This window comes from Temnothorax longispinosus, chromosome 11, assembly GCF_030848805.1.
Source record: "Temnothorax longispinosus isolate EJ_2023e chromosome 11, Tlon_JGU_v1, whole genome shotgun sequence".
NCBI classification, from domain to species: domain Eukaryota; kingdom Metazoa; phylum Arthropoda; class Insecta; order Hymenoptera; family Formicidae; genus Temnothorax; species Temnothorax longispinosus.
In genome coordinates this window covers 17,609,138-17,626,726 of record NC_092368.1, presented here as the reverse complement: position 1 = coordinate 17,626,726, position 17,589 = coordinate 17,609,138, and the positions used below count along the sequence as shown (strand labels likewise).

General features: G+C 36.8%; 2 protein-coding genes and 2 long non-coding RNA genes across 6 annotated transcripts; 1 reads left to right on the top strand and 3 right to left on the bottom strand.

Moving 5' to 3' along the window:
• Positions 1 to 268: 268 nt before the first annotated feature.
• On the bottom strand, positions 269 to 8,568 carry LOC139822163 (splicing regulator SDE2). Its single transcript, XM_071793767.1, has 3 exons — positions 8,374 to 8,568; positions 2,081 to 7,937; positions 269 to 1,050 (listed from the first exon to the last, which is right to left on the bottom strand). Exons 1-2 carry the CDS (start codon positions 8,467 to 8,469, stop codon positions 7,206 to 7,208), a joined length of 828 nt encoding a protein of 275 aa, XP_071649868.1. The 5' UTR covers positions 8,470 to 8,568; the 3' UTR covers positions 269 to 1,050; positions 2,081 to 7,205.
• On the bottom strand, positions 949 to 2,074 carry LOC139822164 (uncharacterized). The gene has a single exon (XM_071793768.1). The coding sequence runs from the start codon at positions 2,031 to 2,033 to the stop codon at positions 1,542 to 1,544; it is 492 nt and encodes a 163-aa protein (XP_071649869.1). The 5' UTR covers positions 2,034 to 2,074; the 3' UTR covers positions 949 to 1,541.
• Positions 8,569 to 10,760: 2,192 nt separating the features above from the next.
• LOC139821861 (uncharacterized) lies at positions 10,761 to 16,490 on the top strand. 3 transcript variants are annotated; one of them, XR_011734369.1, is made up of 5 exons: positions 10,761 to 10,910; positions 12,489 to 12,801; positions 12,958 to 13,119; positions 13,221 to 13,346; positions 14,494 to 16,490. It is a non-coding gene; the product is annotated as an uncharacterized lncRNA (long non-coding RNA). The 3 variants fall into 3 exon arrangements; XR_011734370.1 differs by lacking the exon at positions 14,494 to 16,490 and adding an exon at positions 13,444 to 13,564; XR_011734368.1 differs by lacking the exon at positions 14,494 to 16,490 and having other exon boundaries at positions 13,221 to 13,564.
• LOC139821862 (uncharacterized) lies at positions 11,880 to 12,328 on the bottom strand. The gene is made up of 2 exons (XR_011734371.1): positions 12,202 to 12,328; positions 11,880 to 12,123 (listed from the first exon to the last, which is right to left on the bottom strand). It is a non-coding gene; the product is annotated as an uncharacterized lncRNA (long non-coding RNA).
• Positions 16,491 to 17,589: the final 1,099 nt, after the last annotated feature.

Sequence of the window (17,589 nt, the reverse complement as noted above, 5' to 3'; positions counted from 1 at the left end):
ACCAGCCTCTAGAAACACAGACTCTTTCCCTCCCTCTCTCACTCGAAACGCAGATATACTCCCCTATGGTTCTCTTTTCTTTCGCTCGTTGCAATCTTATAGGTACGCTTTCTAAGCCGGTGACGACGACGTCGTCGTCCACCCATTGGCAGCCGTAGCCCTTCGTTCACGCGATAAGATGTATTTTCTATGGATGCTTATGTGCCAGACTGAAAACGATTGACGGCATTAATAAGTTGGTGAATAGAGAAGTTAAAAAACAGAGTAGTTCTACATTGTTACTTGCAAAATGTATTTATTTATTTTACACTCCTCTCAATACTTCTCACCTCGTCTTCTTACGTAATCTGTATCACAAGGTTTTGTACTTACAAATGTATTTAATAAAAATTAAAAGTATCACAATGGCTTTCGGCTTACAATAATTGAGATCCTTTGTCTTCGTTACCTTGATCCTAAACAGCATAAAACCATCTTAGAAATACTGCGAGAAAAATCCATCAATATCGAGAGCTGGCCTGGTAAATTGTGATTAATACGTAAAATTTTGTAATCGATTAACAATTCGATAAATAAAAAAATATCTTAATCTTTTCTGAAAATTAATCAATTATTCATTATACTGTTTAGGATCAAGAGAAGTTAAATGCTACACACTAATAGAATTATTATCACAATGCAAGGCAGTCTTACAATACATCTATATGATTTTACAGATTTAAGGAACTTGAAAGTACTTCTAAATAAAAAGTATTTCAACGTGAAAACTTCTCCTCCTTTCCGCGAGTATTTTACGTTAAGTATATACACACGTTAAAAATATAAATAGATAAGACAAACTCTAGATAGTGAAAGTACTTTGGTTTCGATACAGTTTACAAACCAAATCGACGATCAGGCAGGAGGGCCGATGTGTGTGTGTGTGCGTGCGCGCGTACGAAATCCCAAGGTATCGCCTGCACTTGATTACAGCAACTCTTTCTCTCTTTCTCTCTCTCTTTCTCCCTATCCCTTTCTTTCCACCCGCATCCGCCATCTCAAACGGTGAGACTGCAAGTAAAAAATACCCAGATATATACCAGGGTAACCATGAAACTGCAAAGATTGCCGCAATGCTGCAGGACTAATTGGCCAAGTCTTCTAGGATACGCCGAGGTCGCCTCCATATTGGACTCCACCCAGAATACATTGACCCAGATCTCGGCTCGCGAGCCGACCATTTCCTATTCCGCCTGAGCAAGACAGAAGGAGGGGGGGGGGGAAACAAGCAGAAGAGATACGTGGCACCATCCATGGATCGTCTTATCGGTACACGTTCATTATACAGTGTGCCGCAGTCGGATTAAACGCACTATTGGGAGTTAATGCGACGGAAAATTTTTGATGGCGCGGCCCCCTCGGTTCAGCCAAGCTCGGACAAGCCTGACGCCGTGGGGAAGGGTGGGGAGCCCTTCGCCGAGCAGATCCCCACGGATATAACGCTCCAACGACCATTCATGGTGGGGGAAACACAAGGCCGCATACTCTCCACCAGCTTCTCGTCACCGATGCACGGACGACTTGACTTCGCTAAGCTGCTGCAGGAAGTCCACCATGCTGCTGAGATCCTCGTACAGGTCGTCGGGCAGGTTCTGCCGCCAGAAATTCGTGTCCCTCAGGTTGGAACACTGGCCGTTCATCTCGCACTCTCGCTCGGTCGCGTTGTACCTGCCGCAGCTGCCGTACTCCACGCCCTTGAGCAGATGCTTCCTCAGGCGTCGCCAGCGGGCTATCCTCGACAGTTGCTTCGCCCGCAGCTCGTACTCCGCCTTGTGCAGGGCGTGCGTCAGCACGGCCTCGACGCGGAAGTCGCGCTTCGGGCTCCGATGGCACATGAGCTTCTTCTGCCGCACAGTGGTGATCCAGCTCGCGAGCTGCTCCGTGTGGCTCGGCTTCCCCATCTCGATCTCCCGCGGCCGATCGCGATTGTCCCGCGCGACTGACGCCGACAGTTGCGTCACACTCCCGTAGCGAGTAGGAACTATCCGCCCCATCCGTAACAACTAAGGTATTTTGGACTAATTATCGAGTTAAAACCAACCTGTATCTAACTCGCGCCTAGTCGATCGCTCTCGCCCTAGCGAACACGGGCATCCGTCCCGTCCCCGTCGCCGCTTGCGTTGCGTTGCGTCGCGTTGCGTTGGCCCTGGGAGGGAGAGGCGCACACGAGCGAGATCCAGCCACACCGTTCGGAGATGACTTCGGCAATGGCCGCGCGGCGCTTCTGGTGGGGCTTTATATACCCGACCGGCCGTCGCTTAGGCGTAACCCTCCGCGCTGGCGCGCGAAGTAGTTCCCGATTTGCGACGAAATATACGCTCGACGCCGCGAATTTTTCACGTTTTGGCGGTGCAGTTCGTTAATTTGGGACAGACAGGGTCGTTTGGAGTGGAATTGAACGCGAATTATTGCCCGTGAGGAAAAAATCGATGCGGCCGAGAAAACGGAGCTGCGGCGTAGGAAATGAGTCGCAGGGCGCGGCGCGGTCCCCTCTACGTCGCAGCTGCCGCGCGTATACCGTTACGGATGAAACCTCGACATTCTCGACGTCGCCATTATCTTTGGAGACGTACAGTCGTTCGCAAAAATTTATAGATTTGACACGGTATATAAAAGGAAAAAGAAAAGGCAGCCAGAAAACGATTTGCTGTTGTCGTTTGCACGCAAAATCTGTTTCTTTGCAGCTTATATTATATGTTTTCTGCGTTTAAAATGGAATAGGTCAAGGGACGTTGGGGGGAGAAAAGCACAGGAGAGATGAACGATGAAATAATTCGGTTACAAAGAAACTAAATGTCAGAGTTCCGCGAAATTCGTTCATGGGCGAGCAATATATTTCCAAGGAAAAATAAAAGAATGTAAAGCGTCTCATGGAAATACGTATTTTATATTAGCGTATAACTATGTGGGGGACTGTACGGCGTAAGATATATTAAATGTGAAATAATTTTATATTAATTTATTCTGACATATAAATTATAAATATTAGATACATACTTTCACATTTAAAAAAAATTTAGCTCAATCTTACAGCTAATTTTTTAAGAATATTCTCGTAGCTGAATTTTATCTTGTACTGCACGATTTTATCGTTCAAGATATATATATTTTTAGATATTGAACTTCATCTTTTGTTTGTCTGAATCTCCAATAGTAGATATATTTGCTAATTCGACTTTTTCTTGACTCAAGAAGAAATAGCCTTGAAAAATATTTGTCATAATATGTCCATATAGGTTTTCTTTCTCTTGTATAATCTTTATTCGTATATGTATAAGAAAAGTAATAAAAAGAATATTTGAAAAAAATTAGGAAGATAAGTTGTCTTTTTTATTTACAAAAGGTAAAACTTTATCATTTTTGTCTGGATCAATAGCGGACATTATTGTATTTAATACTTGGACATTCGGTTTTTTCTGGATTTTTATCTTAAAAAAAAAAATCAGATAACACACACCACACACACACGTTGCAACACTATTGGGAATAACATGAGCGTTTAAATTAGTAAAGCAGCTAGCCGAGCGAATATTATATATCATTGAACGCTTTATGCTTTCGAAATAATTATAATGCTTGTTACAACAGAAGTTGTGTACTACAAATTATCATCGTTAAAAGTAATTAATATATATCTTCTTGATCACTAACAACATATATTGGATCTTCGGATAATACATTTAATATTATTAAATTTACACCATAAATTGACCAGCAATATTTGTTGGCACTTATTTAAAAAATAAATTAATGTATATAAAATACATGTAACATAATTTATAATAAATCTCAATAGCTTGAAAGCGAAGACGAAACATGTTACGCAGCATAATTGTGAGTATAGCTGCTGCGACAAAGCAGGCAGGTAGAAATTTGCGTTCCCTCGGCGAGCAGGCTAGCTGCTCTGCCATTGTCTGACGAAAACCAAGGGTATACGCTTTTATTCTCTATAGAGAGAAAAAATAGCTTACCTGCTGTAGAAGAAAAAGAAGCCCTTTCACCGACTCAGGGTCACGGAATTTGAATTTTTGCAGGCCTAAAATACTGGAAATAGAATTTCTGTACTTTCGATCCAATTCTTTCTCTTTAGACATCCTACGTCTCAACATACGTGTGCGTATAGTAATTGTGTCTGTGTGTGTGTATACATATGCCTAAGCACGTGCGTACATGCTGTTACGAGACGCACCATAATATTTCGAAGCATTAGGAAGGATAGAACACCGTCTTCTCGACTAGGCTTTATTTAGACGACGATACAGGCGAGATCGCAGTATAATAATGCGCTGAGTCGAAGGCCCGTTCGCTAATGAGCTGACGAAAACGGAGAACCAAGTCTGAACTCGAGACCAGATCTTCGCTTAATAAAGCAGTTTTTCGTTGAAATAGTCATTTTATACAGACAGAAATACAAAGGGAAAAAAAGACATATACGGATATATTTATATATAATATTATTTATATTATATTTATACCTTTAATATTATATAAATGAATTTTTTACCGATAATAGTAAATCCTATCGGACGATTTTAGGAAGAAACTAATTCCTGTCTTTAAGATTGCAACGTGGATCGCGTAATAAAAAGTCTAGCATTATATTTAAGGATATGATACCGTATAAGACATTATTTGTTAAAGAATCATCTCGGAAAAGTTTCGAGAATATTATAGTATTTTAAAAAACTTAAAATTTTATGATAGCCAGGTGCGCGGCACGTAACAGAGAATATGCGTAAAGTTCAAAGACCATTTATAAATAGATAAAGACGTATTTGCTTTTTCGAAAGTAATGTGATGACGCACTTTGCCTGGAATGAGTCACTGGAAGGATCTTGATTGCTCATGAAATTGTCATTTCCATTCGAGCATCCCCTCCCCTCCTTCCGTAATTCTTACGAACGGTTCGAAATAATAATTAGAATATAAGGAGTGTTTATGATATAGCAAGAAAAATTTTATGCGATCTCAGACTGTCGACGTACGTACCCGGTAAACAAACTGCCCGCAATATGACGACAGATTGATAGCGAGTTTGCTCAGATATCAGCGACCGATCCGATATCGTGTTTGTCTGTAAACTCGTGTTTTGCAGAATCTGTTATATAAACTGACAGCAGATTATCGGTTAAAAAAACCGAGCAGAATTCGTCATTTCACGAGTATTTAAAAAAACATTCGAAAAAATGGAATATACATCATTTAAATGATTATAAAACAGTAGATTTTGCTCAGTTTCTGCAGTCAATCTGTCATATTACATTCTACTAGCAGATTCTGTTATACCTCGGCTGGTATTCTATTGACAAAATATGACTAATAGGGGAAACGGGAGATATGTAGCGGTGAAAAAAAATTGATGTTTGCAAATTATTGTAGTAGGTATAATTGTTTGGGAGTAGAATGCCGTTGATCTCATTAATTCGCAAAATTCGCCACGTCGTAGCTGAAGGTTTAAAGCGACGCAAAAAAAAAACTGGTTTTGCACGTAACGGACACGCCAATGAATAGCTGCGGACGCCTATTGTTACTGTAGGGAGTCGATTCTTTAGAAATATAGGATGTCTCGAAAGAGTTTTTCTTAAGCAGATTGTGTACCTACTGTTCAAAAAGTTCTTATCCCATCGCTACAAAAGTAAATGTCGTAATTTTATAACAGTTTTTGTAACAATTAATTAGTTCTTTTGTACGATGCAAAGGCTGTGGAAAAGATTTAAGATTCAGCACGGTTTCACAAGAAAAGTCTTGCAAAGATAGATAAATTTACATGAATATCAAATATCTCAAATCACGATTTAAAATAAAATAACATAACTAAAACACATGCGTGCGCGCGCAAGTTTAACAATATTAAATTAATATAGAGATAAATAAAAAATGAACGTCTGCGCGAATTTCTTATAAAATTGTAACAAGGTTAAGATTCTGCCTAACAAATCGGAATGTCAAAAAACGACTGTTCAAGACCTGTAAAATGGTTTCTGCAAATGAAATTCCTACATTGTCCCCGTCCTATAATTTAAACAAAATTAATATTTATACGGCATGTAACGACACCGCCGGCAGGGTAAATATTGCACTTCAGAAACGTATAAGATACAAAACTTATGAACAAATTGACGTAAAATCACGATCTCGCTGACTTTTCCAGTCTAAATTTTGCAAGACTTGTTGCAAACGTCGTCGTCGTATTTGCCCACGAGCTCTCGCAAGATGTAAGCATACTTCTTTTAAATATTGTATATTATATCTGTGTTATATATATATATTTCATATCTACAATATTTATCCCGATACTTTTATATTTAACACGAAAATATCACCTAATATTTTTTTTTGCATATACGCGCGCAATTACCTGAGGTATATTTTACACCCCAATTAAGTCATTATTACAATATTAATTACATATTGTACATATATTATTGATTGTTCTACAATTTATTAGTATTTGAGATCATTATGTATATAGATTTACTTAATATTTATTAGTAGAAATATGTAGATTAGTAAAAAAAAAAACGACTGTAATCGAGCTTTATTTTCTCGCTGCTGGAGTGTAAAAATCACCCTAGGTGATTACGAGTTAAAAATTATATTCATTAATTTGTAAAGTCTCAATAAACTTTATAATTGAAGCACAGTTAAAGATTCAACAAAGACATGGGGAAAGAAACAGCAATTTCGTCCTTATTAGTGCGAAGTACATCACGGAGTTTTATCGTTGGACAAATGAGTACTTGTCCACGGATGATTTCTTAAGATCGATCGTCGCATCGACGATTTTATTCGCAATCGGATTAAAACTCACCGGGGAATTGAACGCATGGAATTTATCGAGAACCGTTGTTCGATAAAATCAGAGAACTCCTCGAAGAAATCCAACCATCATTTGAAACAATATATGATTTATTGCAATACCTTACAATGCTAAAACAATGTTATTACACGAAATTTGCTTGAAACAATTATTTCACATCGTTAAATTTTTCACTCTACTCCTAATTACTCATTAATAAATGACATAATAAATTAGAAATTAAATTTACTATATTATTCCCGACACTAAGGCTATATTATATAAATCGATATGATATGAAGCAATCAATCTAACTTTATAGCATCATATATAAGTATAAAAATAATCATTTACTTTTTTTGTACATTTACGTTCGGGACTCAATGATACATTTTGTGTTTACTGAGTCATTACTCGCTACCTTGTCATTTATCTGATTATCGATCGATGATTCAGAATGCTCGCTTTCTGTTTTCTTGATGCACTCATCGACATTTTCGTTATCGTCACTGGAATGTCCGCTCTCGTCCGATGCTTGTTCTTTCGCCTTGGTTCTCTCTACAGGTAGTGCCCCATCCTCGTCGTCAGAATCATCAAATTCGTCGGAGTCGATCTCTAAATCTAACATGGTCTTGCGTTTATTAGGTTTATCGGTCTCTTCCCGTTTTCTCTTAATACCGGACGTGCCAGCGGCTTTAAACCCTTCCTCCACGGCGTCTTCAACTTTCTCGGTCAGCTCCGCGCGCTCCTTGTCATAACGCTGATCTTTGAACTCGTGCCTCGGTTCGGCGCACAGCTTTTCCAATTTCCTCTTCCTGCGCTCCACCTCCTCTTTCTCCCTCTTGGCCTGCTTCTCGATCCAGGCTTTCAGCCTCTTCTCCTCATTTATGTCGCGCAATCTGCGACCGCTGAGATCTCTGCAGGCTTCGCGATTCGTGGTCTTCTCAATCTGCGCGCCTATCGCGCGTAACATAGATCCAAAACCACCTTTGCCGCCCAACAGTCTTGGGACCACGGTTGCATGGCCGTTCGGACAGGTATCAGCTTCCTGTAGGGGTCGACCGTTGTACAGGACATAATATTGTTCACGTGAAAGACCCTGAAAACAAGAATTAATCTATGATACTTCTTTGTTAATACTATAATCAATAAATGTTGATCCTTTATCTTAGATTTTGATAAAAGTACAATTTGAAGAGTTAAAGTCAAAGGGTTGGAAAAGCGTTGTTACTCCAACAGCAACCAAGTGCTAAAGACACATCTAAAGATTATAAAATTTGTCATAACAACAGTTTCACAAACATATGTATGCAATGCAGCTGTTGCACATTTTAATTTTGATGTCATTGTTTTAAAAATAAGCTAAATGCTAGACGTTATTATGTATGAAAATCAGAGCGATATTGCAGATAAGAAATTATAGAAATATAATTACACTTCTAATTAAAAAAAATTTAAAAGATAAAAGTGAAGAGTTTAAGAAGTTTAGAAAGTGATCAAGATTTAAGGTTAGGTTTCAATATTGGTCAACTTACCGTTGCTTCCTCGACTGCTTGTTTTAATTCTGGAACAGAAATCGGCGTGTCGAAGCTGCATTTCACGGAAACTCCCACGATCTCCACGTTCAACATTTTTATTCGTATAAAATCTGCTTTTAAACTGCGAAAAGTTAGACGAGCGCGAAGTCGCGAACCGACGCGAACGACAAGCTTGAGACAAGGACAAGAGACCCTGCGCCTGCGCGGCCTGCGCCTGCGGTCCATGTGACCATGACCCCGCGCACAATATATAGAGCCCTTATTAGAAATAAGAATAAAATTAAAAATTAGGAATTGGAATTAGAAATAATAATTAAACGAAACGCACAATGGAAAAGAATAAAATATAAGATATAAATATAGGAATATTCTCACATTTATATATCCTAATATTTAAAATATTTATTATGAGAATATTTATTTATATATATCCTAATATTTAATTTTTATTCCTAATATGTACTAATATTGTGTGCAGGGCCTGATTGGCTGCGGAAACTGCAGCTCGGTAAACGCTCAATAATTTTTTAATATGATTGGTTCGTGCACTTAGATCCTGCGAAAAACTAAAAGAAATAATCAATCATATTAAGGACCGCGCCCTTACAGAAATTTAATACTGGAAGTGATTATTTGGCTAGTGATTAATTATTTATTTTGAGTATTAAAAGCATTAAAAACAGTGCAAAACTCAAAATAAGTATAATTAATCACTTGCCAAATAATCACTTACAGTGTATTAAATTTCTGTAAGGGCGGTTTGTTGGTAAACTAATTAATAGTTAAATCATATATATGTATCTTTGTTTTTCCTTCAAATTAGACATGTAATTAACACATCCCTGCCTTTATGGCGCCTGCACACAATTTTTTTTTAAATCCTATCAATTAACGAACTTAATTCCAGTACCCAGCCAGACCCGCTTATAATAACATTATCTTATTTTAATTATACTAATTTACATGATATCTAAGTGTATTGGAATAAGAATTTAATTCCAGAATGATAAGTATGGAAAAAACTTTCAAAAAACCGTTTCACATCCTGCACACAGGACGAGGAAGCACGCAGACAAAAGCCATGCGGTATAGCCAATACTTTTGGTTCTTACGGAAAACCGGCACGTTGATTGGCTATCGTGTCCCTTGCTGCGCGGCAAGCATTTCCTTTTTACGGTTACTATGGTTACGAGGGTTACCACACATATGTCACTTTTCTCACATACATGCGAAATGAGGGGCTCGATTTACGATTATATTGATCCCGAGATGACGGCGCCGGCGCGCCGGAGACCCAACGGTGTAGTATGTATACGTAACATATGGGCGCAAAGTCTTTTCTAGCAAGTTCGAAGCACGAAAATAAGCTAATACGTCAGTATCATTATATAATTTAAAATATTATTTATTATTTCTTTATATTTTCTAAATATATGATATGGATTTAAATATTGGAAAAGGAGCTGTTAAATTAAAATATTTAGAGAATTAAAAAAATATTTGGCTAAATGATGGAGATATTTTTAAAGGATATAGTTAACTCCCCATCCTACAGAGGATTTTATTTTGTGCCTAAAAATGTGACTGCAGAGTTATTTTTAAACACGCTTCCTTTTATATCCTCTTATCATTTTTATGTTAATATTTCATATTGAATAGTCAACTTCACGGGAAAAAAGGATTTGCTACTATACGGACAACTAACATTTTTTGCTGCGAGAGCTAATTAATTTTGCAATAATAGCAAAACCTTTTGCTGCAATAGCAAAGTTCAGCAAAACTGTTTGCTATTGCAACAAAATGTTTCGCAAAAATGTTAGTTGTCCTATCTATATTTGATAAATATATATTTGCTGTTGCAGCAAAACCTTATTTTTTTTCCGTGTTGCTGTATTTCCAAAAATATGCGTATGTACATGCTTCTTACTTGACGCTCACTTTCTTTAAGTTATTTTCCTTTTTGCTATTAATTAAATTTTTTAACTGTACATATTTCTTGAATGTCTAAATAGAGGACCTAAAAGCACCCCTTTTTTCACAAATTTGATACTTTATTAAGCTATTGAAGTCTGCGTCGCGAGGCACGCATGAGCAGCGGAATTTTCCGTTGACCTAAAGTATCAGGGGGTCGCAGTTAACGTTTATTGATCCTTGCCCTTAGATCTGAGTGTACGAGCCAATCATATTAAAGAATTGTTGAGCGTTTCGAATAATCAATATAATGCTAGGTCTACAATGCGAGTCGTAAAGTCGTGAGTCGTAAGAATTGACCAATCACAGTCGATTGTTCTCCTCAAATTCTATTGTGATTGGTCAATTCTTACGACTCACGACTTTACGACCTCGCATTGTAGACCTAGCACTAGCATAAATTAAACGCGGGTCTCCTCCCATCTTCCATAGCTTCCACAAGCTTCCATTTGCCTCCATCTTCCATTACGGTGCGAGTAGCGGTACGTTACGGACGCTACGCTTCAGAGCCGAAAATCCACGGAGAAGAAGCGGACTGTATCAGAGCGACCAAGAGTAACCAGGTATAACGATTTGCTTTGGATTTCGAGTTATAATTCTGATATAAAGTTTCTTGTTACATTTATCGTCAAATTTGAAAATATCATCAGCCTCAATGGTCCAATTTGGTTTTAACACTTTTTTTTTTATTAAGCGGTATCCATAATTAATGTAGAGAATCTAAGTCGATTTTTACTACTTTTTGAATTAAAAAAAAACCTAAATTTGAGAAAGTTATAGCTTGCTAAAGTTTCTTTGATGACGGCAACTTCAAAAGGTATGACGTCATTTCTTATATAAAGTATGACGTCACAGCACACTTTCGTGTACTATATTTTCTTCAATTTTGAAGATATTGCAAAAATTCAAAATGTTTACAAAGAAAGTATGCCATAATCTATCAGACCGATTAATAAAAAAAATTCATGTTAAAACCGAATTGTGAAAGAGACGCTCCTGTACGGGGATTCTCTAATAACTCCTTAACGACAGTTTCGGTATCGTTGCGCAGCTTTTTTACCATATATATAATACCTGCTTCTTTTCCAATATTTAAATCCATATTTATATATATTTAGAAAATAAAGAATTAATAAATAAAACTTTAAATTAGTGATACTTATATACGTATTAACTTATCTTCGTGCTTCGAACTTGCTAGAAAAAACTTTGCGCCCATATGTTACGTACATATTACACCGTTGGGTCTCCGCGCCGGCGCCGTCATCTCGGGATCAATATAATCGAGCCCCTCATTTTGCATGCATGTGAGAAAAGTGACATATGTGTGGTGACCCTCGTAACCATAGTAACCGTAAAAAGAAAATGCTTGCCGCGCAGCAAGGGACACGATAGCCGGTTTTCCCCCGGGCCGGCCGGGCTGGGCGTCGCTTTCAGGTTGCGGTCCACTTGACGCTACAAATGCGCTTCAGAGCGTTCTTCTTCTCCTTCTTTCTTCATTGAAAGAAAAGAGAAGAGGAATGCTTCGAAGCATTTGTATAGCGTCAAGTGGACCGCAGCCATAATTAATCATTGAGCGTCTGGAATGTGGTCAATCACATATAAGTCGTTTACAGTTCGTTTCTAAAAGACGGTTATTTAGTATATCGTGGTTATTGAAGTAATTATCAATTTAATTATGCGTACTATTGTGGCTTTATATAGCTTTCTTTTGAGTGCGTTTCAAGACCGGCATTAGAATACTCTGATGGCTTTTGCACACAGGACGCGGGAACGCTTGTCGCGCGGTAAGAAGCGACGCGGTAGCCAATCAACGAGTTGCTTTTCCGTAAGAACCAAAAGTTTATTGGCTACCGCGTCGCTTCTTGCCACGCGGCAAGCAATTCCGCGTGAAGCCATGAGGGTGCATCCCGATGGAGAAGGAATAGCGGAATGGAACAGTAACGGGAAAGAGATATGGTGGGCCGGATTTTTCTGCCAGATTCTTTCGTTTCGTGTCAAAACGCGTCGAATGAGCATAATTTTATTGATATTTGAGGTGCAGCGCGTATTCTAAATAATTACCGAAATAATATTAATTACGCAATTAAAAATCTATTTGCCGCGATTTAATTTATTTATCTGATTGTGAATTTGGGCAGATTCTTGTGTCATGACCCTACACCCCGCACGTCCATCTTAGCGATACTGTGAGTGTGAGGAGCGAGGGATTGGGCATCTGGAATGTAGTCTCACAGTTGGAGTTGGAGATATCACAGGATATCACTGGATATCACCTAAACGTCTCACCGAGCATCATATCCAAGGGTGCGTTCCGATTCTCTCACCTGGGTGCTGAAAATCTATAGTGCACGTAACATACTATAGGATTTTTAACACTCGGGTGGGGAATCCAAACGCAGCTCAAGGTGTGAGAGAGATACCTGGAGGAGACCATGCAGCGATACCTTTCAGGTTGCTTTAATATTTTTAATAGTATATTAATGACAAATAAGATGAGTGTTATACCATGTCACGTTAATATTTATAAAATTCCAATTACATGTTATAAACTGATATGTTAATAGGAAGATGTAGTCAAGACAATTTTTTTTGTTTTGCTCCTTTTAGATTAGGAGCGTTAGCGCCTTCAACCCTGTCTTTGTGTTATATGATGTAGTCAAGACAAAGCTACTGGCAGGGTGTCTCTCTTGGAAAAAAGGAATGATACATACGTGAGTGACACCAAGCACAATGTATCAAACCTAGAAGGGGAGAGAAAAAAAAAGTCGAGTAGGTTTATTGTCAATATAATGATTAATTTTTTCATGCATAATAGATTTGAAAAGCAGAAGAATTATATAGAAATAATGTTTCTGTTATTTTTTTTATAGATTATCAAAAACGAGGGACAAAGACATAATGTGATATATGTATAATTATAATAATATACATTATTTATCTAAAAACTGATCAGCTTTAAAAAGAAATGGAAAGGATTAGAAAAGAAACTTTTCAAGGTAAGAGAAATTTCTAAGATCTGATATTTACATAAAGAAAACATTTTCTAGTGACTAAACTTGGCTAGCTTTTGAAAACGAACAAAAAAATACGCAGGTGTATATGAGAGAGAAGGAGATACGGATATCCCCTACCTCATTAGAAAGAGACAAGGTTCTTGCCTTATTCTACGATATATAGACATTGAGACATTATCAAATATCTTATCCAAAGATTTCACTCAACTGAACATTCGATTAAGATATCTTAGATGTTAAAGTTGGAATAAGAAATCTGGTACTTTTCTCTAATGTCAATGTTAGCTTTTAATTGTTCCAGTTCTATATCTTTTATTAAATGTATCAAATATTTATTTGTAAAAAACATTTCAAATGTTAATTTAAGTTATAATATTATTTTGTTTAATAATGAATTGAAAAAGTAACGAAATGTAAGAAATGTAAGAAAAAGGTTAAAAATAAAGTAATCGATATGAAATTGAAAGAAACGATAAATGGCTGCGTTCAGCCGAAACTCCGCTAGCCTAGCGAAAGGTAGCAACTGAATGTGATTGGTTCTTACCTTTGGATCCAACCAATTACACTTAATTGCTACCTTTCTCTTCGCTAAGCAAGGGTTAGCGGAGTATCGGCTGAACGCAGCCAATGCCTTAATACAACGACAGTTGCAGTAATTTAGAAATAAATCTAGCTATCTCATAAAGTTTTAAATTTTCCAATTGTTTTCCAATAGTAAGTGAATATATTAATAATGCGGTAGAAAAATTACATAGAAAAAGAAGCATTTGTAGACTTAGGCTGCGTTCCCACTATACGCGTCGCGCGTCGCGTCGCGACGCCGCGTCATGAGTTATCCAATCAAAACGTTTCATTTTATGACGTCATTTCCGACGCGAGATCTTGTCGGAAATGACGTCATAAAATGAAACGTTTTGATTGGATTACTCATGACGCGGCGTCGTGACGCGACGCGTATAGTGGGAACGCAGCATTAGTTTTGAATCATTAATATTTTGTAATAATTGCAGAGAGATTTAAATATATTAACTATTAATATTAATAAATTGGACTGAATTAGTTGAAAAAAACTTAGTAAAAACCGAAACCGGTTTTAAAAAATTAACTGATTACGTCATTCTTTTCACAGAGACGCAAGAAAAATTGGTGAGATGGTGATCGGCGATCCAAGTTCATTCGGCAGATGATGCAGCAGAAGACAAGGAGCAAGTCGGATACTGTCACTATGGCGTCCAACCAGCTCTTCACATTCTGTACTTCATCGGTTATCTCGGCTGCAATCAAAATACAAGTTTTATCATCGATATGGTGAAGTACCAATCAATCTAACTCCGTTTCTGATATACTTATTGAAGTATACCTATTGAAGAATTTAAACTTAATATGTCTCATAATATTTATTACTATAACGTCATTTATTCGATATGATTTTTTTTATCCGTTAATTCTTTAATTCCGGTATGCTTCATGTGAAAACTGAAGCAGAAGTGTTATAAATTGGTCACCGTGGTACGGTGTTAGAATCAGAGCTGCAAACAGTCAAGAGAGGAGAGAGAGTACTCTATATAAGATACATATTTGTGAATTAGAAAAAGTAAAAAAAAATCAGATTTATTACACTTCTGTCGCGATAGTAAATTTTAAAAAAGCTTTAAAAATTAAATATAAGAAATTAATATGCATGCAGAACACGATAATGAATATGACGTTCTTTCTTATTGAATAAATTATCGGCCTAATATTAATTTTTTAGTTACATTCTGTTTTTACTTTTACCATTCGCTGATTATTATTATTCGATATTACAATGTGATTTCTATTGAATTGATTAGTGATATCAGTTTAATTTTATATAAGTCACATTAATTTATTTTAATTACAAATGTTTATATCTACAAATGAAGATTAGGCCGATGATGAAAAACCTCGACATAAGAATGTCCACGTTACATTATATTAACCTTTAGAGGCCGGGGGTGGTCAAAATATCGACCATCCAAAAAACACAAGCTATTTGATGTTTTCAGGCAAAATTTGTGTGTTGAATAAGGGAAAAATAGTAAAAAAAAAAAAAAGTCTTCAAGTCCTTTTCCCGGCCTCTAAAAGTTAAGTACTGATCATAAATTTAAGCGTAAACTTAACCCTAGAACTCATGAGCCATTTTTTTTACCTTTTAACTCATGACTGGGGTCAATATCGACCCCACGCTTTTTTTGATCGTAAAACCGGTCCTACAGAGATAAAGGGCCTTAATAGTACATGAATTTCTTCGTTTTTTAATAAAGAAGAGAATGGTATGCGATAAATTTAATTTTACTCAAGTTTAGTTAGTGAAAAATCCATTTAAAGACCGAAAAATGCAGAAAATCAGCAAAAACCTCTTTTTTTAAACAAAAATTTGTATCTTTTTTTGTAATCAACCGATTTTCAAATTTCAAACGGAGTTTTAAAGAGGACACATTAGACTATTGAAAAAAAATTGTCATCGCTATATTCTGTTCAAAAAGTATATTTATTTTGAACTATAAAAATGAAGAAATTCGCAAAGTTGAAATATGGAAAAAGTCGATGAAAAAACCATAAAAAATTGTATTTCAAGTATTATTTTATTTTTATTTGATACAAAATAGTAAAAAATATGAAAAAAATGAAACATTATATCGCCCAGCCATTTTCTGCGAAATGTCAATCTTCTAAGGCAACGGGATTTTTACCGACTAAGTTGTGTGATATTTCGTCTTAAATAATATTTATGACTATTTATGCTCAGATTACGTAATAATACATGAAATATATTGATTTTAGCAAAAAATATAAAATTAGCTTACCGACGAAACACAAACGGCAACTCACAACTGGGGTCAATATCGACCCCACGCACGCTTTGCGACGGTGCTGTTTCACTGCCAGCGAACAACCAACGCTGCGCCCAACATAATCTTACTTTTAGAGAGTTGAAATGAATTATGGTTCAGGTCCTGAGTCAATAATGTCACTCGCTAGCTCAGGAGCGTAGTTCAAAGTTTGCCTGGGGTCGAAATCGACCCCAGTCATGAGTTCTAGGGTTAAACGTAAAGCGTACGCGTAGCGTAACTTACTTTTGACAAATAAATGGTTTTAAAATTCTTTTTAATAGCGGAATTTCTTAAAAATTACAATTTTATACTGAAGTTATTGAGACCAAACATTCTCTAAAGTTCCAAATCGGTTCAAGTCTCCAGTTCTACCGTTATTTAAGGGGACTAGGGAGGGTTGAAAATACAGAAATTGGCTTATGTTTAACTGTTTATAACAAGGCCGCGAATAAATATAAAACTTTTATTGTTAAGGGTATTAATTATAACATTATAAAATGAGAAAATTCATTAAAAGTCATTCCCAGATCAATAATAACGGCGTCCCAATATAATAAAGAAAACTGTCGAATCCACGGTTTTACCACGATTCCAGTCGAACGGATAAGGTTTTGGCAAATTTCAGGAATATTTCTTCTCCTTAGGCTTCTCTCTATTGATTATACCTAAAAAATTAAAAATAAAAATAAAATTAACAAAATGGAGTAGGGCTCGTGCTGAGAAACTGGGTTATCTTTTGGAGGTAGTAGCTGCAATATTAAATGCGTCTTTCTGACTATGTTCTCTGACAAGGTTACACACTTACACTCGGTTCACGTACAAGATGTCCGGACTCGGGATAGGATTTCGAAATGAATGTTTGCGTTCAATGTCCGCATCGCCACTCGACGTCTACATCGTATCGATAAGCATCGTAGGTGAAAATATTAAACGTCTCGTATCGATATCATCAATATCGGTACACGAAAATTAAAGCGTTGCAACTTTTTAGTAATTGAATGTACATACATAAAAATATTAAATTGGTTTAGCCGTTTTGCACAATTTAAACTTAAATTTAAACTTAAATTTAGGCCTAGTTTTCCTCCGGCTCGTCGTTATCGTACGACCGGAGATCAAATAGACGGGTTAAATCGAATATATCATATGGACGAAAATAAATCTTTTCTATCTCTTTGTCTTCTAGGGTCTCATACCATAGTTGTAGGAGGTCGTAGCGACGCGCTCGGTGTCCCCACTTTGAGTCGAAGATGTAGAAATATAATTGAAATTGAAATTGAAATTGAAATTTATTCTTATAGTCATCTTCTTCTTCATTCTTTTCTAGTAATTTCGCTGCTGCTTTTGTATTCAACATCACAGACATTGAT